Consider the following 25,780-nt stretch of genomic DNA (forward strand, 5'->3'; position numbering starts at 1 on the left):
ATCATTATTTTCAGTTCATAATACAATAACAATGCACTGAAATCAGTTCAGTTTTCCAGCAATACAAATTAGCAAGGTATAAACATGTACAGTACATAGTTTCATAGAATTTTCAAAAGAAATAAAAGTAATGTATTTTCATACAGATTAAAATTAGTAAATACTTTTGATAGTAATCTAAAAAAGATATTTAATATAATAATTTTCCAGGTAAAATTGTGCAAACATATTAAAAAGAACAAAACAAGTGTTTTAGTTGACTGCAGTTATGTACAAACAATGTTATTCATTTATGAGTAATATTTTTTATGTCTCTAGTTAGCTTACTACTGTCTGTTAACTGTTTGAAAGCTTAAATGATAATGAATCATTATCATTTAATCACCCGCTTCTGACAACATTAGTTTTAACCAGCTGCAGCTTAGCTGATAAACTTTTTTGCACATATTTTCTAGCTTAGGCAGATAGTTCAATGTGCACAGATGTTGCACAAATACACCTGTTATCCACCTATTGTATGTAAATTAAATGAAAAGCTTTACTGTTAGACCTAATTTAGGACTTACATCTGGGGCAGGAGTGGTGGGCTTTTATAGCTCAACCCAGCTATAAGTTCCATTAATCGGCTCTGGTAACTCACGTGACATTGGTATATCACAGCTATCTGGATAGAGCAGGAAGCCAGAGAAACTACTGCTGTACTCACTGCTAACGTACATACCATTGGAGTTGGCATCCCTCACCTGTATCCACACTTCATCACCCACGGTAAGGTGCAGTATCACCTGATGAGAAAGTGTACTTAAACTGGTTGACCCTGTACTTTTTACTAAAGGACTGAAGTTGTGGAAGAGGCCTACTTTAAGCATTCTGTTGTAGACAGCCAAGTGGTACGTCATGACATAAGTGCCATTGACGGGAGCCCTGTAGACACCCGTCAAGGCATCAAAGTTAAACCCTTTGTTGTAAATAACATTAGTAAAAGGAACTGGCATATCTGGCACTGGGTAACTGCTGCTTAGCGCAACAAAAAATGCAGACTGTATTGCTGGAGAGCATGGACCAGGAACACCTGTTTCACCTGGATCCCCATTTTGCCCTTTAGCTCCATTTACCCCTGCCGCACCTTGACGGCCATCGTCCCCTTTACTGCCATTTTCTCCACGAATTCCAGTTGTCCCATTCACACCATCTACTCCATCCCTGCAGTGACACAGCCCCTGTTCGCCCTCATCTCCTTTTTGGCCATTTAAACCTCGAGCTCCAGGTGGACCACTGTTGCCCAACTCTCCTTTCTGGCCATTCAGCCCTGGACTTCCTCTTACCCCTGGGAGGCCTCTTTCTCCTACTATCCCAGGTGGGCCAGTTTCTCCTAGAGGTCCCTCCATCGAGTAGCAAATTGCGGGGCACTCTCCTCGCTCACCAGGTAATCCCTGGTGCCCTGGATTCCCATCCACACCCATGTCTCCTTTATCACCTGTGCCAAAGACAGTTGAGGATCTTGTTTGTTAGCAGTTTGTTGGTTGAATTTGCAGAAGATGTAAACTCACCTTTGAAACCTCTTAATCCTTTTTGTCCCGCAAAACCTGATGGACCAAAATCTCCTTTTTCACCAATATCACCTTTCAGACCTTTCAAAATGGAAAAGAGAAACATTAATGGGAATGCTTTCTTTGAGAGCATTGCAATACATCAGAGACAGATAAATAACCCAAAACTACTGTATATCAAGGAAGCTTTATCAGGAATGTTAGTTTCAGGGGTCTTGAGTCAATGGAGCCTACCCTTCGGCCCCCGAAAACCTATAAACCCTGGGGGGCCTTGAAATCCTTTCATGCCGTTTATTCCTGGACTACCGCTGGGACCTTGTAAAGGGAAATAAATAAAAAAGGTACAGGACAGTACAGTTAGGTTCACAATGCAGGTTTCATATGTATGTTTTTTGAAAGTCAGGACAAATTGCTTACCTGGTTGGCCTTTATCTCCTTTGTCACCTTTTGGAGCTACGGGTCCCCGTTTACATTGTTGACAAATGCAGAACCATGGCATTTGATCCCCCGGTGGAGGTACAGGTACCTCAAGAAGCACATCACAGTATGAAAAGTCTGGTTGTTGTCTAGTAAATACTGTTCGGAATCCTTGAGTCATGTTCCCAGTAGGAGGTTTTGGTTGCATGATGGGATATCTGTCAGGTGGGATTGGTAAAATGGGCATGGGGTATCCTGGCATCATTGGCGCTTCTCTGGCTATGGCATTGTCTCCTTTTGGCATAAAGTAATTATCATAAGAATACATAGGCATCTTGTCACTGTGCGCAGCAGAGCCCTCAAAATAGTCATCAGGAGGAATGGGTTTGTCAGGAGAGCCTGGAGGTGGATGTATGAGATCCCCCCTAACATCAATAATCATCCCAAATGAGCGGACTGAAGAAACCAACAGTCCCACAATTATCATTATCATCTGAGGAAAATACAGAGAAATTAATTTTAAAAAGGGTTAGATAAACACTGGAAGCATTGCAACTGAGCAGATGTACTAACTTTTGAAGAACATAAAGATCAATATGGAAAATACAGTATATTTCTGTATAGGCTATGTCTACATATCAGGGGCGTAATTTCCACTGGGGACAAGGGAGCCACGGAGAAGTGTTTTTTTATTGCCGAGGGTAAATACAAAAAACAACTGGTTTTGCGTAGTTGTTTCGGTAGGATATGTTAAGCTGTTTTCTTATAATGGACGATCGGACTCTTTCTTTTAACAGCAGCTAGTGTTTATGACAAGGCTTGACAGAAATGTGGGTTTCCCTGTTGTTTAGGTGCGTTAAACCTCGTTAAGAGTTTTAGAAAGTCACCCGGCTCGTCTCCTCCCGACCGCAGATTCAGGCTTACAAGACATTTTTTCCTCCGTTTCTCAGTCAATACTCGAATTTGCCCCCTTCATAAACATCAACTTTTGCAACACAATAAAAACACCGTGTGGTTTCATGGTTTAATCAATTTAAACAATCAAAAATGATGCAAAACATAGGTATTTTGAGTTTGTGATAGTGAATTCCCTATGGAGAAAATCGCTTGCAGCCCTCCAAACGCACATCACTCACTTCATGCAGAAAATCCATTATTTCATGGATTTTGTATCACCATAGTGCCTAAACATAATGTAAACCCTTACAAAAAAATCCTACAGGAATCCTGCAGGATTTTGGTTCAATGTGCAGGGATCCTGCAGATATCCTGTAGGACTGAATGAAAATCCTACAGGTCAGGGATTATTCCTGCAGGAGTCCTAGGGTTGTTCCATGTGACTGTGTTATGTTCTGCAGGAATTATTATGGATTTATAGGATTCCTGTAGATATAGTATAATATATGATGATTGTAAGTTTATGGCATGATCTTCTCATACTTTTAATTAAAATTAATAATTTATGAACAAATATTAAAATATTTTAAGTAAGCTTTGTTGCTTTAAGGGTCCGTTGCTGGGTTACTTTGTTTATTGGTTACTTACTATAGTACTTGCGCACGCACTTGAGGAAACGCGTCAAACGTTGTAAATTCTGGAGCAAGAACAGTGCAACTGCGCATAAGTAATACAAAAAGAAAGAATACTTTATTGTCAATCTTCTACTGTTACTTGCTAAATTTCATATCCATCGATGCAAATTCTCTCATCAAAAGCCTTCATTTATTGCTTTTAAAAATGAAACTGAACTGTACATTCAGGCTCTTTCATACTCTAAAAACACTAAAGCTCATACAACTTTAGACCTGTGCTTATTTTTTAATATATTTTGCTAAGTCACTGTGCAAAATTATTATAATTTTTTATCTTTATTGAACAATTCTTTATGTTGATGTTGTCTTGTTTCATTTTCTTTTTTCCCCCAACCTATTTACTTGTTAATTTTGTTATAATGTATTGTTTATTATCGTAATTTAAATGTAAATGTATACTTCTTTATTCAAAATTTAAATAAATAAATAAATTTTAAAAAAAGTGCAACTGCGCCGTGTATTGGTGAATCGGGTAAGTAAAACTTAATTTTCCATCAACTAAAATACTTGAACGTATAAAAGACACACTAAAACAATGGTGTAGTGAAAACATCGAAAAAATACCGATACACAAGATTTCTTAACAGAGTTAATGTTACATGTATGCAAATATGTTACCATGGAACATTAAGCAACAATGAAGTTATAACGGTTTTGTATTGCTATTGGAAAAAAATATCTATCTATCTATCTATCTATCTATCTATCTATCTATCTATCTATCTATCTATCTATCTATCTATCTATCTATCTATCTATCTATCTATCTATCTATCTGTATGTCTGTCTGTCTGTCTGTCTGTTTCAAAATGTAGTCGTTTTTTGCTATTATAGACAAAATGTGGGCATTAATTGAATGGACAGAAATGGACGCTTCTCTGGACACTGTAAGGAGAAAAGACATTCTTCAATCTGTAGTTCACAAGGGGGATGTTGTTGATGTCAAGTATGAAGATGAAAGCTCTCCTGCTCTTATTCTCAAGCTGAATGGTGAGATTGGTGAATAAGTGAATGCATGCATATTTAATTTTTTCTGGTTGAACTATTCATTTGAAATAATGAACCTTTCCTGTACAGAAAATAAGCACAAGCTACTGAAACGTCTAAATCAGATGGAGTCAGAGAGAAGGCAAAAGAGGAGTGCAAGCCTCCTGAAAGAGAGCAATAAAAAGGAAAATAATATTTAGTCCAGAAAACAGCCCACCATCAAGTCCAGAAGAGATTTAAAACAGTAAAGTATAACTTCCTGATAAATCATATTAACATTGTTTAAGAGACTACACGTGTGTTTTTGCTGTTCTGTGACTTTAATTTTGTCTCTCAACTTAGGTTGAAAAAACATAAAATGACACGCTGTTGCTTAAAAAAATAGAAGAAAAAACAAAGAAAATGACACAATACCTGTAAATGACATGAAAAGAAATCAAAGCCTTGAGAGGCGAGAATCAGCAACTAAAGGCCCTGAACTTTAAACTGCAAAATGGTAGGTTATTTATATATAGATTTTTTGTTATGAATGTATGAGTTTATTTAAACATTGTTTTCTTTATTTAGAGATTATTAACAGAATTGCGGAGTTGCTGCCAGACAGCAGTGTAAACAAGCATGCTGTGCCAACCTCCCTAACAAGTTCAGTTTGCTTTGCTACCCTTCAACCAGACAACTCTTCACATAGTTCTTCTGAACTGGATTGTATGTGAGAATACAATATTTAGATTTTATTTTCACACCATTTAAATAAGTATATTAAATGTTTTGTGTGATTTAAGAAAACATACGTTTTTTGGAAAACACAGATTAAAAATGTTGCCAATTCAATTTATTATTTAATGTGTATTGCACGGGTTGAAATCCACAGAAAAAAACGAAACAAGGATACATTCCATGTGTGGTGGTAGAGGGGGCACATCATGGTCAGCCATGATCAAGGATTTAGCCGTGGCTGTTTTTAGAAGGAGCATGTTAGCTACCCATAGCCTTTCTGCAAATTTTTGAAATGCCAACAAAGAATCACAAGCCAAGCCTCATTTGGACCCACACAAGTGGAACTTATTATAGGTATAAAAGTGTTGAAGGTCTTTAAAGGAATAGTTTACCCAAAAATGAAAAAAATTTGGGTCACCATTGACTCCCATAGTTGTCTTTTGTCCAAGTATGGGAGTCAATGGTGACCCAAAACGGCTTAGTTACAAACTTTTGTGATTTGTGTATAGCACAACAAGGAAATGCATGAAGGTTTGTAACAACTGCAGGGTGAGCAAATGATAACAACGTTTTTCATTTGTGGGTGAATTATTCCCAAAATTCTCTCATAACAAGTATCTGTGTATTTACATTTCTCTTTCAGACACTGTTCAGAAGAAATTTCCAGCAACTCCCCAAAAGCTTCTTCGGGCTGCTTTACGGGAAAAAAAAATAATGAACATAAACTTCTTAGCAGGTTTTACATTCTAATTTACAGTATGTTTCATATTTTAAGCGTTATACACATTTTGTTTCACACCTAATCTGTAAAATGATCATTTACCGTTCTTATATTTACAGTACTTTATATTTGAGCATTTATATATGTACTGTATACTCATATTTCTCAGGCAACATAAGAAGGACACTGTTACGCTGCAACACTGAGTGGACATAAGAGGTGAGGGCAAATTCACTACAACATAGCATGTATTATTTATACATGTTTTATTAGCTAAGTTTTGTCTCTCTTTTTCCAGAGTCCAGATTAATTGGTTTCTGGAGAATGATGGGCCACGTTCTGTTCAGAGTGTTCATTTTCTTCTCACTTGTCTCATCTTTCCATGCTCTTTTGACTAATAAATAATTAATAATTTTTATGAAGTCGTTTTTCATTTTTTGTTGGTATTTAAATTTGAGACACATACCATTGCTTTTTAAAAGTGTTTTGTTATACAGAAGGCCCTGAATATCCCTTTAGTAGTCCAACAGGATGAGTATACATAATAGTTCATTAGAATTCCAGCAGAAGTCCTGTAGGAACTGAACACTTTAGCGTTCCTGTAGGATTACTGTAGGGTTCATTCAGGAGTCCTTCGTGTTTCCTGTAGGATTCCTGCAGGAGTCCCACAGGAAAATTATCATGAAAATCCTGTGGGATCCTCCACGAATCTGCAGGTGTGCAGGTCCTGCAGGATTTTTTTGTAAGGGAATGCAGGAAATGGGATTCAAATCAAAAACATTTTCCCCCATTTTGTGTCCCTCCACTTCTCAAACCATAGTTACACCCTTGCTGCATGGTATCTCTATAACAACTCTACACACAAACATTTTGTAATATGTTTTTGAATGTTCTATGTAAACTACTGTTTGTAAACTATTGCTATTAAACTAATTGAATTACATCTTTTGTTATTCACCCCCTCACTTATGAAACTGAGTTAAACTGTCTAGTTACTTTGTCCGAGCACACATCCCATATTAGTATAAAACAGCAGTTAGTAAGAAAATACACAATTCAAAATTATTTGAGTGAATATTAAATATACTGTACTTACAATTTGGAAGGAATCTTGAGCCATCTGGGTAAAACACTAAACAAACTAAACAGTGTAACCAAGGGACTGACCAATTTATAAGTGGTGATTAAAAAAACAGAGAACCTAAACCTCTCCCCACAGGCCCCCAGACAAAGCAGAGAGGCTGAATATAATATCACATTATACCTGAGGCTCCTGCATTCAAAATGACCTCCTTAGTGATAAACAACATGGTCTGTAAAGTGCTAATCACAATAGTAACCAACAAAAGATCTCTTTTTTTCTCATTTTCATCTCCCAGTTGGTCCTAAGGAGCTAGCTGATATTAAGATAAGATACTCCAGAATGAAAGTGAACTCTTTTGAGAAGGCTGTTGTGTTGCAAAACTACATTTCCTTTCATCCCAACTCAGACAGGCTTTATGTTACATCAGTGTTTCTTGTGAAAATAACATCCCAGGCTGGCCTGATGGTCATTTTGTTGGCGTCAGTCGTAAGCCACTACTGTATGCTCAACAAGTTTAAATCACTTTTTCATTTGTGTCATTTGGAATTTCTATAACATTTTTATTTGATTCATTTGTTGTTAAAGATTTTAGACTCATTTTTTCTAGCTCACACTATTTTTTGTTGTTTATGCTGGTATTGATGTTGGTGGTTTAGAAAAAGAACATTTCAGCTTCTTGTAGTGATACTGTTGGACTTACACTCCGCACAAAGTTATTCTTACCTGGTTTAGATATTAGGCAGCCCTGCTTTATTTTTTAGGGCTAACAAGATACATAGAATGTCTTGGGGCCACACCTTACTCCTCCACTTAGCCATGCAACCTGAGTCAGCTTTATTCAAGCAGCCTTATTATGAATCAAACAGTACATTGGAAACTGTAGCCATTGGAACAAGGTTTTAACACAAAGAAGTATAATACAAGACATTATGTGCCCTCATTTTCACACACACATAAACACAAATGCATCCCCAAATCCAGCTAGTCTGGTCATCATTCTCAACCAACAAGGTGTTATTATTTGACCATTTTAACCAACAAGAACCTGCTGATTCACTAGGAAAACTACTTGTCGAGATACCAACTAATTGGTGTTTATGACACCAATGTATACATATCTGTGTTCATTTTTGGACCCATTGTAATCAATTGTTTGTTAAGCATTGTTTATGTTTTTCATTGAGAGGTGTGTGCTGACAGCTTTTATTTCAGGATCAGTATCAAATAGCTATATTATAAGCTGATTGTATACAGCATACCACTATTAGGACGAGAGCAAGAATGTGACCCATTATTTAACTGAAACATGATCAGATGAAAACGTTTGTGCTGATCAAAATTTGTATAGATGCAAACATGCATGTATTGATGTGAAGCCACTGTAAAGGGTAAAATATTAATGTGCCACAAAAATCTGTACACACTAATAATGTTGTCCTATTAATTACATAAAAGATGCAGGACAATTGTAATACTTGCTGTCTCCCATATACCTCACCGACTAATCAAGTGCCCCAAATCTTCCTAATACTAACAAAACATAACAGACTTTAAACTTGGCTATAGGCTGGGAGACCAGCAAACCAGTAAGAGGAAAACACCAGGTGAAATTTAGTATAGTGATGTCACGACCAGAGCGTGGTGGAAGAGAGAACCCAAGCGCAGGCAGGCAGTGAAGGGGTTAACAACAAGACTTTATTCAAAAAACACAACACACGGGTAAGCACACGAACAGGAACACGGGTAAGCACACGAACAGGAACACTAACAAAATCCAGGACACCGCAATACACGCACATACATAATACACAGTACAATCCAAGAGCACAAGACAAAGAAACAAGAGGGTATTTAAAGGGAAGACAAACGAGGGATAACGACACAGGGCAGGTGTGGGTAATCAAACACTTAGGGAAGGATAACGAGGAAACGAGATGGCGGGAACAGAGACGAGACACTGGAAAAACACATGAGAGGTATAAACATCTCATGGTCTTCCCACATAAAACCCAAGGACTCTGCCCCGATCCCACCACACGACTAGAATTTCATAAACAAGACGGTGGGACCGTGACAGAGCCCCCCCCTTAATGAACACCTCCAGGTGTTCACCAAGGGGTGACTAACAAGACCTGACAGACTGGACCAAAGACAAAAACCAGACAAACATGGTGAACAAGACAAGGGGCAGACATGACAACAAGACCACAGGACTGGGGTGGGACAACAAAAAAACAAACATGGGAGGGGGGGGGGGCAAACAAGGGCCCATAGGGGGCAGTCCATGGGGGTGGGGAAGCAAGTCCCCGGCTGCGCTCGAGGGCGCGAGTCCTGGGGACTTAGGAGGAGTCCGGGGGGACAGTCTTGACCCTGGGATCTCCCGGGCGTGGGCCGGCTGGCGCAAGGCCGGCTGGACAGGGCTGAGCCGGCTGGAAGGCCGGCTGGACAGGCTTGACGCCGGCTGGAAGGCCGGCTGGACAGGCTGGACGCCGGCTGGATCACCGGACTGGACGCCGGCTGGATCACCGCTGGACGGGTGACGATGACCGCGGCCGGCTGGACATCGCCACCGGACTGGATCGCCACCGGACTGGACCGTACCCCGGACTGGACGCCGGCTGACACCGGACTGGACGCCGGACACGGCTGGACTACATCGCTGGCACAGACTGACAAGACTGACAAGACTGGACACAGGACTGGACACAGACTGGACACAGACTGGACACCGGACTGGACACGACTGGACACAGACTGGACAGACTGGCACGACTGGACATCGGCTACGCACCGGCTGCACCGGACTGGATGCGGCGACGGCTGGAAACTGGACTGGACACCGGACTGGACGCCGGCTGCACCGGACTGGACGCCGGCTGCACCGGACCGGGCGCCGGCTGGACCCGGCTGGATCCGGACTGGACGCCGGCTGGACCACGACTGGACGCCGGCTGGACACCGGACTGGACGCCGGCTGATCACCGGACTGGACGCCGGCTGCATCACCGGACTGGACGCCGGCTGCACCGGACTGGACGCCGGCTGGACACCGGACTGGACGCCGGCTGGACACCGGACTGGACGCCGGCTGGATCACCGGACTGGACGCCGGCTGCACCGGACTGGACGCCGGCTGCACCGGACTGGACGCCGGCTGCACCGGACTGGACGTCGGCTGCACCGGCTGGGTAGAGTCCACGCTGCCCGCCGCTGCCTCTTCTTCCGCCGAGCCACCCGGCTGGTGGTCGGGTGATGGAAGGAGGTAAAGGCACGGCTGGCTCCGGCTGGGACTCCTCGGAGGTGGATTCCCCACGACTCCCTCCTCCTCGCCTCCCGAGGCTGACTGGTGGGAGCTGCAGGGGTTGAGGAGAGCGGTGTGCTAATGCCCACAGAACTCCGATCTGCGTGGCCACGATCCTACCGGAATCACGGCAGTGGGGAAGAAAGACTGGGCTGGACTGAGACCCTGGGCTCCGGCCGATTCATGGCGTACCTGATCATGTCCGTGAAGCCCAGCGGTCTCAGCATCCTCATTTCTGCCCGTGACAGCGGTTCGTTCAGACCGCCGTTGAACATGCCATCTGCTCCATCTCATCATGGACCATCTCCCCTGCGGTCTCGAAGAATCGGTCGGCAAACTCCAAGACGTCGGAGTAGCCCTGTCGCAGACCGCAGAGGAGATGAGCCTGCCTGGATCGCCTTGCCTCCATTATGCCTGCTGGGTTCAATTCTGGTCGTGGATTCTGTCACGAGAGCTGGTGGAAGAAGAACCCAAGCGCAGGCAGGCAGTGAAGGGGTTAACAAATAATTTATTAACAAAAAACAAACAAAACACCCATCAATGGGGGAAAACAGAACTAAGAAATATAAAACAAAGAACTTCCCACGAGGGGGGCAAAATGAAAACAAGAACAATAAACAAACTCAAAGACACGACCAAACGTCTAAATAATACAAGGCACAAAACTCACAAACACGAACACGAACAGGAACACGGGTAAGCACACGAACAGGAACACGGGTAAGCACACGAACAGGAACACGGGTAAGCACACGAACAGGAACACGGGTAAGCACACGAACAGGAACACGGGTAAGCACACGAACACTAACAAAATCCAGGACACCGCAATACACGCACATACATAATACACAGTACAATCCAAGAGCACAAGACAAAGAAACAAGAAGGTATTTAAAGGGAAGACAAACGAGGGATAACGACACAGGGCAGGTGTGGGTAATCAAACACTTAGGGAAGGATAACGAGGAAACGAGATGGCGGGAACAGAGAGGAGACACTGGAAAAACACATGAGAGGTATAAACATCTCATGGTCTTCCCACATAAAACCCAAGGACTCTGCCCCGATCCCACCACACGACTAGAATTTCATAAACAAGACGGTGGGACCGTGACAAGTGATTGACAGTTATAGTGATTGACATGAGTACACTGATTAAGTTACCCGGCTGCCTTAAAATTTTGCGCTAATTCAAAGTAAAAATATTAGGTATTACATGAATTTGATTCAAAATTGTTATGTTAAGTAATATGTTTAAATTGAATTACCAAATTTAAAAAAAAAAAAGTTAAAATTACAAATAATTCTTACAGTGTAGGTGTATGTTTGCAGACAGAGAATGAGAGTGCTCGAGCATTCAGACTGTGGACTCTTAGTAAACAGATATAGTTAGTCATTAGCACACTTTAAACATAACATCCTCCATATCTGTTTCTTTCCTGTTTTTCAAAATGTAAGTAATTACTTTTATTAACATGTGAGGGTTAGTCACATCATGCATTTATGAAGCATAGATTAAATGGCTCTTCTTAACAACTGGATGATATTTATGTTCTCCCAAATTCCAAATGCGATTGATCTTAGCTGCTATTTGTGTAGTGCAATGTTTGTTGGAGTTCAGTTAACTTGCTAAAGACTGTTCATGCTGTGCTGGCCTGTTGGATTATTGACAAAGCAGAGACAAATCATTTAAATGATTTTAATTCATGTGTCTTTCATTAAAGTTCTCATCTGAGGACTAATTTCTAGCTGTCCCTGTTGATCAGTTAGGAATACGGTAAGAATATGTTTTTTTGTGTGTGTCGCTTGCGTGCTAAATTGTGCCACTGTGAATGTGAGTAAACAACTGTTTGTATTAACAAATCTTAACTTAACCTGTATGTGGTATTGTGTGATGTTTAATTTGTTTTATTGTAACAATGTCTTTTTAAAATGTATTTTTGCTCATGTCGAATCAACAACAAACTAAAACAATCTTTCGACAATGGATACCACACATGTCTAAAAAAGTTCATATCTACTGTATGACACAGCAAAGGACTTATAGCTTCAACAAAATGTGCCTGTTGTGTTTTTCTAAATTAACATATTTAAATCATTTAAATCAACAATCAAACACCATCAAATACATTATCATTGTCAAATTATAATGGTGATTTCAGTTCTGCTGTATTTCCAGGGTCTGCTGTCAAGATGAAGAGCCTCTTCCTCTGTATCTCAGTATTGGTTATGTTTTGGTCTGACAGGGCACTCTGCAAGTCAGGTGAGATTATATCTCTTTTATAAAGAAATTTATGCAATGTATGAAAATTCAAACATTTGCTTCACTATTTAAGTTCTGATGCAGTCAGAAAGCAATTTGATGTATCCTGTAATCTCTGATACTGACTCTGATGCTGCCCTCTCAACCCTGGATGCGTTTTTGGTCAGTATTTTCTAGCAGCCCTAAAGCACACATGCTCCTCCGTTCAAGAAGAGCTAACACTTTCATGGAGGAACTAAAGCCTCCATCATTGGAGCGTGAGTGTAAGGAGGAAGTCTGTGATTTCGAAGAGGCGAGAGAAATCTTTAACACCAGGGAGGCGACGGTCAGTCATGCCACCATTTAAAGCGTACAGATGTTTTTCTAAATTATGATCCACTAATTGATATTTTCCTCTCTTAGCTGGAATTCTGGACTGTGTATACAGGTTAGTCTGATTAGGCTTGTTAAATATCTCGGTAAGACATCATAACCAATACTGAGTCATTGCGTGTGCTGTGTGCTTTTAGATGGAAACCAGTGCGACACAAATCCGTGTGTTTATGGAAAGTGTGTGGACCTGTTTCAGGATTACTCCTGCATCTGCAATCCTGGGTTTGAAGGGAGACGCTGTGACCTACGTGAGCCTCTTGCTCTCTTTTTCCATTTGATCTTCCTCTTTTGACTGCTTTATCTGTGTTTTTGACATGCTGTGACGCCTTTGGGCTGAAAACCAATGGTGTGGGTGTATAAATGTCTTGTGGTTTTTTGTGGTTTTGTCTTCAGCTAGCACAGCCACTACCTGCTCTGTGAACAACGGGGACTGTGATCATGATTGCCATATGAAAGAGGATGGTCTCGGTCGCACATGCAGTTGTATCGAAGGATACCAACTCCAAGACAACGCTAGAAATTGTGCTCCCAAAAGTAAGTTGCATTTTTAGGCGTGAACATAAACCTTTTGATTAGCTCAACTTTATCTGTAGCTCAGCTGACAGAACATGGCACTAGCAGGCCACACATATAATGATATCTGTGTATATTGAATGCAATGCAAGCATCTGCTAAACATGGGGTTCTCAAACTTTTTGACTCCAAGGCTCCCCGCAGTACTCAATAATATTTAAAGGCCCCCCTCCCACTCACAAAGATTCAATGTTTCTACCAAATACAATATTTTAGAGCTTGACAAAACATTTATTCATCATTAAAATGGCCAAAAAAGACATATCTTGGTCAGGACCAATGATTGAGGCCCCCTTTGAAGTCAGTTGGGATCCCCTTGTGGGCCACGCCCCCCTGTTGAGAACCACTGTGCTAAACTTGATTGATATAAAATTACTTTAATTTAGCACAAATCTATTTGTAAAAATATAAAAAACTAAATCCAGTCTGAGCTAGAGTCAAAAGTACTTCTTGAGTGGCCTCTATTACATCGATCAATAAACCAAGTGGGACATGAACCAGAAACTGGTCCTGCAATGGAGTTGGGCACAAAAAAAAGGTGGTCTCCAGTACAAATTACACATACATAATTTCAGCAAATATATGCAAATAAAAAATTACATTTATGTTTGCAGTTTGGTAGAAATGCTGTCAGTAGATCACAGAATGAAACAAAAATTATAATTCTACTTAAATACATACCTATAAATAATAGGTTCAGAAAAACACACAAATACACACTGCTGAGCCCATTATATTTTTTCGTGGTCTATGTGTTTCTTTTTCATTTACAGATGAAGCTTCATGCGGCCAGATTCAGATTGCAAAATCATCCTTTTCTAGTAAACCTCCCAAGGGATTACAGCCATGGGTTATGGGGGGTACAGTTGGTAAAAAGGGAGAGAGTCCCTGGCAGGTATTATCATATTTAATATAATGATCACCGCAGTACCAAATATTTTAAACACCTATTTCGGCATCAATGCTTTGCAGCTTATTTCAATATGTGTGTATTTTGCAGGCTCTTATACTAAATCATTTGGGCAGGTTTCATTGTGGTGGAGTTCTGATTGATGAAAACTGGGTTCTCACTGCTGCTCACTGCCTAGAGACAAGCACACGTTTCACTGTCAGACTGGGTACATAACTCACTTTTGTGAAACTGAAACCCTTTGACAGCATTATCCTTTTTATCCTCACATTTAGCCGATGATACTTGCGATATCAAACAGCTGAACATGGCCTTGCAATTTAAGTGTATTTAAAACGTTTTCAGGTTCTTAACAGTTTTCATATTTACTTATTTTATATATTTTTTATTAATTACATATATATATATATTTGTTTATAGTTTCGTATTTATTTAATTAAAGGTTTCACAGTAATATTTTTTTTACATTTTATTGATGCTTAATTTATCTATCTACATTTATTTATACAGTATTTATGGAAGTGGGGGGGTACTCTTAACAATTTCAACACTGCTTACTGTTACCAAAATCGCATCAGTATGAATTTCACTTTTTCAATTTGTTATTTTTCCTCAGGTGACTATGACCGGTTCAAGCATGAACAAACAGAGATGACTCTTTTGGTCAAACAACACATCACGCACCCCCAATACAACCCGGTCACAGTGGACAATGACATAGCTCTGTTGCAGTTGTCTGGACCAGCAAAATTTTCCCAATACATACTTCCAGCATGCCTTCCTAGCCACAACCTGGCAGAACGGATGCTGCACCGCAATAGCACATTGACAATAGTCACTGGCTGGGGAAAGGATAATGAGACAGCTCAACGTTTCAGCTCAACTCTCAATTTCATGGAAATTCCAATTGTAGACCATAAAGAGTGTTCCAAGCATATGATGAACAATCTGACACAGAACATGTTATGTGCTGGTGTGCTGGGGCAGATCAAAGATGCTTGTGAGGGGGACAGTGGGGGTCCAATGATGACGCTGTTTCATGATACGTGGTTTCTCATTGGTCTGGTGTCCTGGGGAGAAGGCTGTGGGCAGAAAAACAAACTTGGCATCTATACCAAAGTGTCCAGCTATTTGGATTGGATAGATAGTGTTCGTCAGGGGCAGGGTAATGCTTAGGTCCCCAACATGTCTTCAGATCATCATAAAAATGTGCTTAAATTGTTCCTATATTTCTATCAGTAAAATGATTTCCATGGAATGCACATTGTTGCGGTTATTTCATTGTCTGTATGTTAAAAGAAATTAGACTGCCAGTCAGTAATGTAGTAAATATTACACATTCTTTGTTTAATTGGGCTAGAATTTATACAGAATATTTGCATATTGTCATTTTCAGCATTTGCATCTTGCTACATTATGTATTATGTAATTATGTGATTCTGTTAGTGGAAAGCAGAGAAAAGAAAAAATAAATACAGTAAAACAGGACTCAACAAATACTGTGCTAAATACAGTGTTTACTCTTTAGCGTTTAACCTGATTTTAACAAAATTCAGGAAAAGGTGCTGCACACAGAACCAAGTTCATCTGTAACCATTCCTGAAGATGCACAGTTATAGATAGTACAATATATTTTATATTCAAAACAAAATCCTAGCTAGTAAAGGGTTATTGCATAAAAATGCTTGTTGAAAATAAGGCAAACAAACAATGAACGGTCGTTAATACACTCTTAGATTAACGCATTGATTTCCTCACAAATTGTCCTCATCATGTTATGGTTTCCATCGTTCCGCCACTCTTAGCACTGGCTCCCCGCAGGGTTTGTGTTGAGCCCATTGCTTTACTCACTGTACACATGACTATATTCCAGCACATGCCTCCAAATCTATAATCTAATTTTCAGATGACACAACAGTTGTAGGTCTAATCACAGGAGCTGACGAGACTGCCAACCGAGATGAGGTGCAGGGACTGACAGCATGGTGCGCCACAAAGGCTGCACAAGACGTTTCGGGTCTAGTCGGGTTCTAAAGAAAGTGCTGACTATTTTTATCTGGTCTATTTTATCTGGCCTGCTCAAGAAGTTCGCTTGGCTAAAATATCAGTTTTTCTGTCTCGTATTAACAAACGAACGTTTCCACAATTCCACAACATCCAGCATGTTCTGAGAGTCTCAAATTAAAACAAGATCAGGCAAGGAAAATAAAAAGAATGTTTATTGAGATTGCAGCTACTTCATATAAACAGAAGCACATGGGAGAGTACGCGTCAAAAGCTCCTAGTTGAGATCTCAGTTATTTGACCGCTTCAAACACAATACATGTCCTGTAAATGCTGATGATGCATAGTATTTATGTGAACACGATGTGCTGAAGTAAAAAATAACTTAATTCCTTCGAGCCAGAGCAGGAAACCTAAAATGTCTGATGTTGATGATGCATAAGAAGAGATCTATGAGATCAAATAAATTCACTTAATCGAGCAGATGAGTGGACTGTGCTGCAAACATATAAAAAGTATCTGCATTTCTTGCTTTGGTCTTCGTCAGAAGCGACTTGCACCACCTGCTGGTGAAGCGGTCAGGCAGCAGGTAGAGATCATGCATTGGCGGAATCGGCGCTCTATTGCTTCTCCTGGGATTCCCGGATGTGAAACTTTGAATTTCAAGTCGAATTTGAACCACTGAATTTGTTGAAGCGAATTTTTAAACCGAAATAATATGGACTGAAAATTGTCTGTCGAAAATTTAAGGTTGTATTTTATAACAAGTTGAATTTTATAAGTGAAATTTAAAAGGCGAATTTTGATTATTGAACTTTTTAACGGTGAAATTGTGCGTGAAATGTTTCAATTTGAAATATTCACATCTTAAATATACAACCATATTGAATTGCAGACTCTAAAAATGCAAGCACTGGTAATGCAACAGCTTTATTTTTGATTAGTGGTAATTCAACATGCTTTTTTGCTTCAAAGACTAATGGCACTGAAATACTTCCATAGCTTTCCGAGTTTTCGTTTACGCTTCTCAATTTTTCGTTCGCTTTTCTGGCACAAATCTCACGTGTAGGCAGGACTTATGGCCGCTTTACGCTGATTGGCTAGTGAGTTTTTGATTGATAGCTCCCTGACAAGCAAGTCGATACTGAAGACGCAGTACGTACAGTGCAACGAATTTATTATTTTATGGAGTATTAAGATTATTTTCTTAAAAAGGAACGAACAATTTGCATTATAACATCCAATAAAGACACGTTACAGATTATTGGGTTGTGAGAAATTAACGTGCTAAATGAAAACATTGCTGCATAGTTACTGTACAGAGAAACCTTTTGCGATTTTATTATCTCGGTTACATAAATGTAGGCCTACCTGAGGGTGACTTGTGTCCAGCTGAGGCGGAGGATGACGATGTCGCTCTTGCATACAGTCTCCTTTTAAAGAATTAAGTCCACTTATAAGTCAAGTACTGTCTCTTTCTTTTTAAACTAATTGTGAATGTACAGTATTATACCCCTTTCTCTACATTCACAGAAAGTACACCTCATAAAACAGTACCAATACATTCAAATGACATTTATGTTTTTTAAACGCTACAACAAAACAAATTCATAAGGTGACACAATTAGAGGCCTTTATAATGTTTTATTAATTTAGTCTGCCTCTTGCAAACAACAATTTCATTATGTATTTACACACCCACATAAAACAGTTAAAAAAGGCAGAAGAGAGACTTCTTAAAATATAAACAAACATTTAAAGATAGAAACAATACATAAAATGCCACCACGATTAATAATACACACTATAAATAATAAATATGAACTGGAAGCATAACACTTTATTGTATATCTCCTCAAAAATCACTAGGCATCTCGTTTTCCTGATATCGTTGTAATTATAAATTATAGACTGCTGTCTTAATATGGCATTAGAATTGTGCCACAATTTCGCGCGCACAAAATCACATTTTGTGCACATAAAAGGCACATCGCACGCTCATCAACTAAGTTTCATGAAGATAATACTCGCCTCGCGAGGATAAAAGTAATTCGCGAGAACGAAAATGAATTTTGCAACCAAACAACATTGATCTGAATGTTTGTAAACACTCGCCTGTTCTCCCCTTGCGGGCACGCTGTGTCCGTGTGATCCAACACAACCAATTGTTACAGTGTGTTATAATTCCAGCCAATCGGCAATGAGACTGCTAAATTATGATTGGCTGGCTTGACAACCAATCACAAGATCTCATGCACTAGCAGTTTGGATGGGAGATTCACGGAGGAAACACATGTTAGAAGAATGGCGGAACAAGGCAACGCTACACCACAGTGACAAGTAAGTTTATCTTTTAATTCTTTATAAATAAGTAGCCGGGTTGTTAATTAGGTAGCTGTAGGGATGTGCCGAATGAAGCTTCTGAATCAATGAGGCTTTTTCAAAAAAATGTATCGGTGCTTCGAAGCTTTTGACACAGTGCTCTACTTCGCCATCCGGTGGTCAATAAAAATTCCTACACCAAATGTGTCACTCAGATATTTTGTTCATTGAAATGTTATTATAAGTTTTATTTGTATATTTAATATATAATTTAATAATATATAGGATTATAACTCAAAGTAACAAAGAAAAATAAGCACATCTAGTTCTTAAGTAACATGAATAATAATTTAATATATGAAGACTTCCAAAATTAGATTTTTTAAATTTGTTTTTCAAAATTTTAACAAATTATGTTTTTTATGGTGCAATTATCCACTTAATATCAATTAAACTGTAGTTGGTTTAAGCCATAATAACTCGAAAAATGCGGCAATCTAACACACACAAAAAACATGATAAAAAAAGTTTGGAACCAAACTCTTCATATATATATATAATAAATAATAATATAGTGTGAATGTGGACACAATTTTAAGTGTTTGGTTGGTGTTGGCCTTAAATCCAACATATCCTGTAAACCTTAAATACAATAGATTAACCCACCAAACTAATGGATACTAAAGTACTCTGTGTTCTTAAATAGTGTAATCTATTACAACAAATAAAAATGGAATAGAATATGAAAATCTAAACTCAAAACGGGTGACTTTTCTTGCATTTTAATTACTTTATTGCTCATTTGTTGAGGAAAATAGATGGTTTTTTTATGGTATTACCCTCTCCCCAGATGGGGCAGACTGGTGCTCTGTTGTTTGAGTATCGTTGCCCAGAGCGTTTGGATGTTTGGAGCGTAAGTGACGAAGCATTGAGGATGTATTATTGGAATAAGACAAAGCTCGCATATCAGACATGACACTTTATTAGCAGTGTCGAGACTGAAGTGTTCCCACACTTGAGAACGGGGTCTCTTGCGTGCATTCTCCATTTAAAGATCAAACACACTTCTGCACGTGTAAGCTGCAGAGAACCAGTTTGTGGTTGAAGAAACACATACTTTTTGGCAGAGCCGGCCCTCCCTATAAGCGAACTAAGCGGCTGCTTAGGGCCTCGTCGCCACTAGGGGCCCCCAAGATCACACGAAATTACAGCTTTTTTTGTGATATATTCACGACACACATCCATTTTCTCACGTAGGGCCGTGCCCACTATTTTTTCTGAGGTGTGTGTCAAAATTTGTGAAATTACTGACTAAACGCAACATTGCAATATCAAAATAAGTGAGGTGGCCAATCAAATGAAAGGAGGCGGGAATTACTGGTTACAAAGCCGAGCAGTGACCAATCAAATTAAAGAAGACTGAGCTACTGTCACGTCTTTAGCTGTTCAGCAAGACGCTTCAGTTTTCAAGTTAAAAGAGTGCTTTGCAACACACGACAGTGACTAAAACATTAACTATTTGACAACTGTTTAGTGTTTAACGATAGAAATGTTGAACATCTGACAGTATTCGTTGATGCAAACAACAAAATGCTGATTTAGATAAAAAATATGTAATTTACGTGATTCGTGTAATTTATAATTATCTGTTAATTTAGCGTTTTATTTGGGATAAGGTTGAGAATAATTGTGTGCATATTGTAAATTAATTTAATGGTTATCAACCATTAATAAACTAAATAAAAAAATAAAAAGGGGATTAAATCATCGTCAAGGGCTGTGTGGCTTTAAAGGGGTGTTTTATAGGTTGTGGTTAAAATAAAATGAAGATTAAAATGATTTTTAAAATAGAATCTTTGCAAATAGTTAAATGCATTGAACAATAAATTCCATAAGTTTTGTATGTTATGTGCTCGAAATTTAAAGGGACAGTTCACCTAAAATTGAAAGTCATGAAATTATCAAATGTTTTGACAATCACAATACACCTTGCATGGTTTATGTGTTTTTGTTTTTATGACATTCCTACATCCCAAACACAGCTACAACTAATAGAATTGGGTGTGCAAGGTTTAAAGTGTGCGTGCAAATAATCAAACATTGACAATACTCGATTGTATTGGGGTCACAGTGGGACCCCCAAATAAAATTCTGCTTAGGGCCCCGTAAAGGCTTGGGCCGGCCCTGCTTTTTGGGAACAGTGTTAAACCTGCAATTTACTTTTTGACAACAGACATTAACATGTCATGGTTTTAAATATTAGGCTACTTTAATTAGCAATACAAAATGATAAAATTATATAAATTAAATATATAATTATAACATTCCTATGGTTCAGCGCAATCGACGCGCTTTGAGTTTGATCCCTGTGTGACGTGTCAGTGAAGTAACGAAGCTTCGTTTCCTCAGGTCACGTGACAGACTCATTTCAAGCAATGCTCCGGAACATTGTTTCGGAAGCACTAGTGTGTCGAAAACTCGATACGTGTGTCGACACGGGGTGTCGATCAACCCATACCTAGGTAGCTGTGTATGTTAACAGATAAAAGCTTGTTGATTGTCATGTTAAGTATATCTTTTGCGCTCTTTACATTTCTCAGCAGCGAAGGAATGTGGTATCTTATCATTTTTCATGAAACTTTCCGATTTGGATGATAATGATACCTAAAGAAATTTCAACCTATTTAAATGATTTAGGGACATGGAGAAATCGAATCAGCAGTGAGGAATCTGGTGTCATTGCTGCTCAATGCAGTGAACACTCCATCAAGGCAGACAGAACCAGGGCCAAGTAACATTACTACAGTGCAGGAGGAGATGACTAGGTTTACACACACACATTTGATATAAATGAAACACAGCTTAAATACAAGCTCTGTCAATATTAGTTGTTTAGTTTTAAAGGAATAGTTCACTCTCCAGTTGTTGCAAACCTATATGCAATTTTTTTAGTGCTGAACACAAATGAAAGTTTGTGTCCAAGTCATTTTGGGTCACCATTGACTCCTATAGTAGGACAAAAGACTACTATGGAAATCGATGGTGACCCAAAATGGGTTCGATCCAAACTTTCATTAAAATGTCTTGTTTTCAGCACATCAAAAATTAAAATTTTGGGGTTAACTATTTCTTTAATAGACAGAAGAGGGTTGATAAGTCCCACTGGTGAACAAGTATTCGTGAGAGAAATAGTTATCCATTAGTAAACATGGATTTGTTGTTACATTTGCATTGTCAACTCTGTAAGAAAATGTACACTGTGTGCGTCTTCTAGCAACACTCACTAATCAACTGATATGTTCACTTTTAAATATCCACAGATCTTTTCCAGGATATTTCCGGCCAAACTTCAAACAAAGAAAAAGGACCAAAGACAATGTCCCTAAGCAGGGCTCTAAACAACCACAACTCACTTTCTGTCAATATGTATTTTTGTGGTCTTATCAAGTCAATGGTGTGTATTTTTATAGCATAAATATGGCAACCGCTTCACTATTGCAGTGTTTTGACAGTAACCGTGTAAATGGGTAAGGTTCTTCTATGTTTCTCTCACAGAAAGATCATATTCTTTCATTCTTATGTGAATTGTCCTTGTAGAAACACCAAGGCATCTGGCAATACAAGAAACAGGCAGATGTGTATCCAGCAAATGTTTAAGTTTTTCACTCTCAATTACAATTTTGGGGCATCCTGGACCCGGCCCAGACACTCTTTCCACTTCCACACTGGGCACACACGTGGCTTCCATCTCAGACCTGATCAGGTGATGAAGGTTTCGCAGTCCTTGTAAAATCTCTGAAGGGATGTCTATCTGCTCAGAAAATGATTCCAGTATAACAAGCTCATGGTGACTCGTAAACTGCAAGTAATCAAGATTAAGAGGTTGCTGATTTATGGTAGATTGTAATTTGTGCAGAAGTCTCCAAAAACTGCTCTCTCAGAATATCCTGTAGAACAGAGGTCAAATTATTTTTCTGTAAAATAAATCACATTGCATGAGTATGCATACTGTTATATGTACATACCTATGACAAGTGTGATTTCATGTACAATGGTATATGAAAGTGTTTCCCATAAAACCTTTTTTTCATTAGGGAGACCTAGTCCCACGACTTCAATATATTTTTCATTGACAGTTTTATCATTACAAGGATTACAAGAAAGAAATATAAATTATTTTATCATTATACCATGGTCTGTTTGAATACTGGATTCTGATTGGCTGGAAGGTGTGCATTAAAACCCTTTAGCGCACAGGTAGCTCCAGTAAGTTTGACTACATTTGAAATTTAACTGACAAAAATCACTGTAATTTTCACCTGTTTGTTCTAAAATTTAACTGTAAACATCAATAAAAGATTTAACTTGGCAAATGACCATGGTATAAGCGGGATAATCCACAACTAGCCGTGCGTTAAAGGATTTTAATGCACTTCGCAGAGACAACATCCCTTCGCATCGGGTGGTTCTTGGCCTCCACATCGTGCATTAAAACCCTTTAACACACGGCTAGCTGTGGATTATCCCTTACTTGTTGTATTTTAGTACACCGTTCTTCAACATAACTCAATAATTTACCTAATAAAAGCAATAACTAAAAACAGTTGTACATCTTCATTTCTGGAAACATAATATAATAGAGATCACACTAATTACATTAAGTTACAGTTCAGTAAGAATCTCCACTAAAATGCGGCATTTTGGAAACACTAGTAATGTAATTGCACGATTGGATTTGATTTAGATTAAAAAATAAGAAACTTACTTGTGGTCGTTGAGCGTTAAACATTTTTACTTCATTATGAACAAGTAGTGGTGGGCGGATCGATCCTGAAGTATCGATACTTTCGATACTGAGGTTGTATCGAAAAAAGGATCGATCCTAACATAAAAATATCGATACTAATGTGTTTTTAGTTTTTACTACTGATTTTATTTATTTACTAATGTAGCTAATAATTGTATAATGAAGAAAAACTATTTCCCATACACCTAGTTTTGCACACGTTGCTCCTCCCTGCCGTGTTTTGTAGTCCGCTATCACGTGACTCAGCAGCGCCAAGCGCGAGAACGCAGACGCTGCTGCAGCCGGCGAAAAGAAGAGGAGCATCGTGTGGGGTTTTTTCACCTCGGTGAATAAAAACACTGCGAACTGCGATGTATGGCAGTGGGCCTTTGCGGGTAAAAAGCCAAAGATTGAAAGTACTTTATTATTTAAGCACTTTATTTACTTTGTGTCTCAAACAATTGTGTGCACTTTGTTTATAAATCCACTTAAAAAAGTGTAATGAAAGGGAAACATGTTAATTTGTTCTATTATTTTGTCTAAACATAACACTGAACAAAAACAGAAAAGCAGTTTTAAAATCTTTGTTCTTGAGTAATAATTTTGTCCACTTTGGGGTTTTTTAAAGCTAGAGAAGTAGTAGGCTACTGGGATAACGAGAAATTGTTTTGTTATATATCGTTTTTCTGTTCTGTTAATCTGTTATTGTTACTATTTTCCAGTAATAATTTGGTGCAAAGTTCATGTTTGCAAATTCGATTACAGGATTAAATAACTAAATAAATAGATTTATTTGGTTTAAATGATGTCCAGTGTTTTAACATCTACATGATTAATTAGCCTACAGGCACATTAAGAGCACAAATCACAAAATATTTTAGTGGGCATGAAAATGTATTCAGATTTAGCATATTAATGATGCATTCATCTGATAAATCATGACATTTCATCTACAGGAAAGTAAATGTAAGTTCAAGTGAATGCTTTTTAAAAGTAAAAAGTATTGGTATCGAAATCGGCAATACTGGCCCTGCATTCAGCCAATCATAATTTAGCAGTCTCATTGCCGATTGGCTGGAATTATGACACACTGTAACAATTGGTTGTGTTGAGCGACCTGATGAATCACACGGACACAGCGTGCTCTGAGGAGAGAGCAGGCGAGTGTTTGCAAACATTCAGATAAATGTTGTTTTGTTGCAAAATTCATTTACGTTCGCGCGAATTACTTTTATCCTCGCGAGACGAGAATTATCTCCACGAAACTTAGTTGATGCGCGTGCGATGTGCCCTTTTATGTGCACAAAATTATATTGGCTTGTTGTTATGGTGTGATAGATCCTGGAAGCGTGACCTACTTTTAAGTGCGTGAAAGTTGGCAACCCTGCTAATATACTAACAAAATAAGAAAGTAATTTAAGTACAAACACTAAAACAATACAATACAGAAAACCGCAAACAGATTGCGGTTTAACATTAATTCATAAGTTTCCTCCTACGTCACTCCGCCCAGGGATTCCCCAGGGTCCTAGTGCACGTATCCACTTAACAAACTAAAATATGTCAAATTAATTTGTTATGTATTTCGAATGATGGATATAGTCTGCACTCCATGTTTCTTGCTTAGTTTGCTTTTATTGAAAGTTTCGTCTCTTTGTGGCGTATGATACAGAACTCGTTGCCTCGCTATGTAATCACATGTAAAAAAAAAAAATGAAAACCACCATACAGATGTAAGCAAACGAGTTAGGTAGAAACAGAGGTATGAGCGAGGTGCAGATGGGCGGGTCAACCGCAAGTGGGTGGTGTCTTGTGATCATAAACTGAAGAGGCGTATGTTAGTTACTTTGGTTTATTAGACTCCTCGAACTCTGCGGAACATATTCATCCGATCACAACTACTGCCTCTTGTTTTTCTACATGTTCCCCTATGCCGTCCTTTTCACTCTCAGGCCCCCTAGTGGGCGGATGACATTACCGATGTACAATACCCTGACAGGTGGGACTTAAACCGCAAGTGGGCTGTGCAAACCTCCAGAGGATTTTCATTGGGTGTGAAAGTGTGCCGGTGCAGATCCAGTGATAGTCCTGTAGGCAAGCATTAGTGATACGGGCTTGAATTGGTAGCCAGTGGAGAGAGATGAAAAGGGGTGTCACATGAGCCCTTTTGGGCTGTTG

General features: G+C 39.0%; 1 protein-coding gene across 2 annotated transcripts; it reads right to left on the minus strand.

Annotated features, from left to right (window-relative positions):
* Nucleotides 1-83: 83 nt before the first annotated feature.
* On the minus strand, nt 84-17,922 carry LOC130554931 (inner ear-specific collagen-like). Of its 2 annotated transcripts, none has more exons than XM_057334843.1 (5): nt 17,866-17,922; nt 1,968-2,460; nt 1,785-1,865; nt 1,551-1,631; nt 84-1,477 (listed from the first exon to the last, which is right to left on the minus strand). In XM_057334843.1, exons 1-5 carry the CDS (start codon nt 17,917-17,919, stop codon nt 591-593), a joined length of 1,596 nt encoding a protein of 531 aa, XP_057190826.1. In that variant the 5' UTR covers nt 17,920-17,922; the 3' UTR covers nt 84-590. The 2 variants fall into 2 exon arrangements, with proteins under 2 accessions (XP_057190826.1, XP_057190827.1); XM_057334844.1 differs by lacking the exon at nt 17,866-17,922 and adding an exon at nt 7,081-7,131.
* Nucleotides 17,923-25,780: the final 7,858 nt, after the last annotated feature.

This window comes from Triplophysa rosa, linkage group LG5 (genome assembly GCF_024868665.1).
Source record: "Triplophysa rosa linkage group LG5, Trosa_1v2, whole genome shotgun sequence".
Lineage (NCBI taxonomy): Eukaryota > Metazoa > Chordata > Actinopteri > Cypriniformes > Nemacheilidae > Triplophysa > Triplophysa rosa.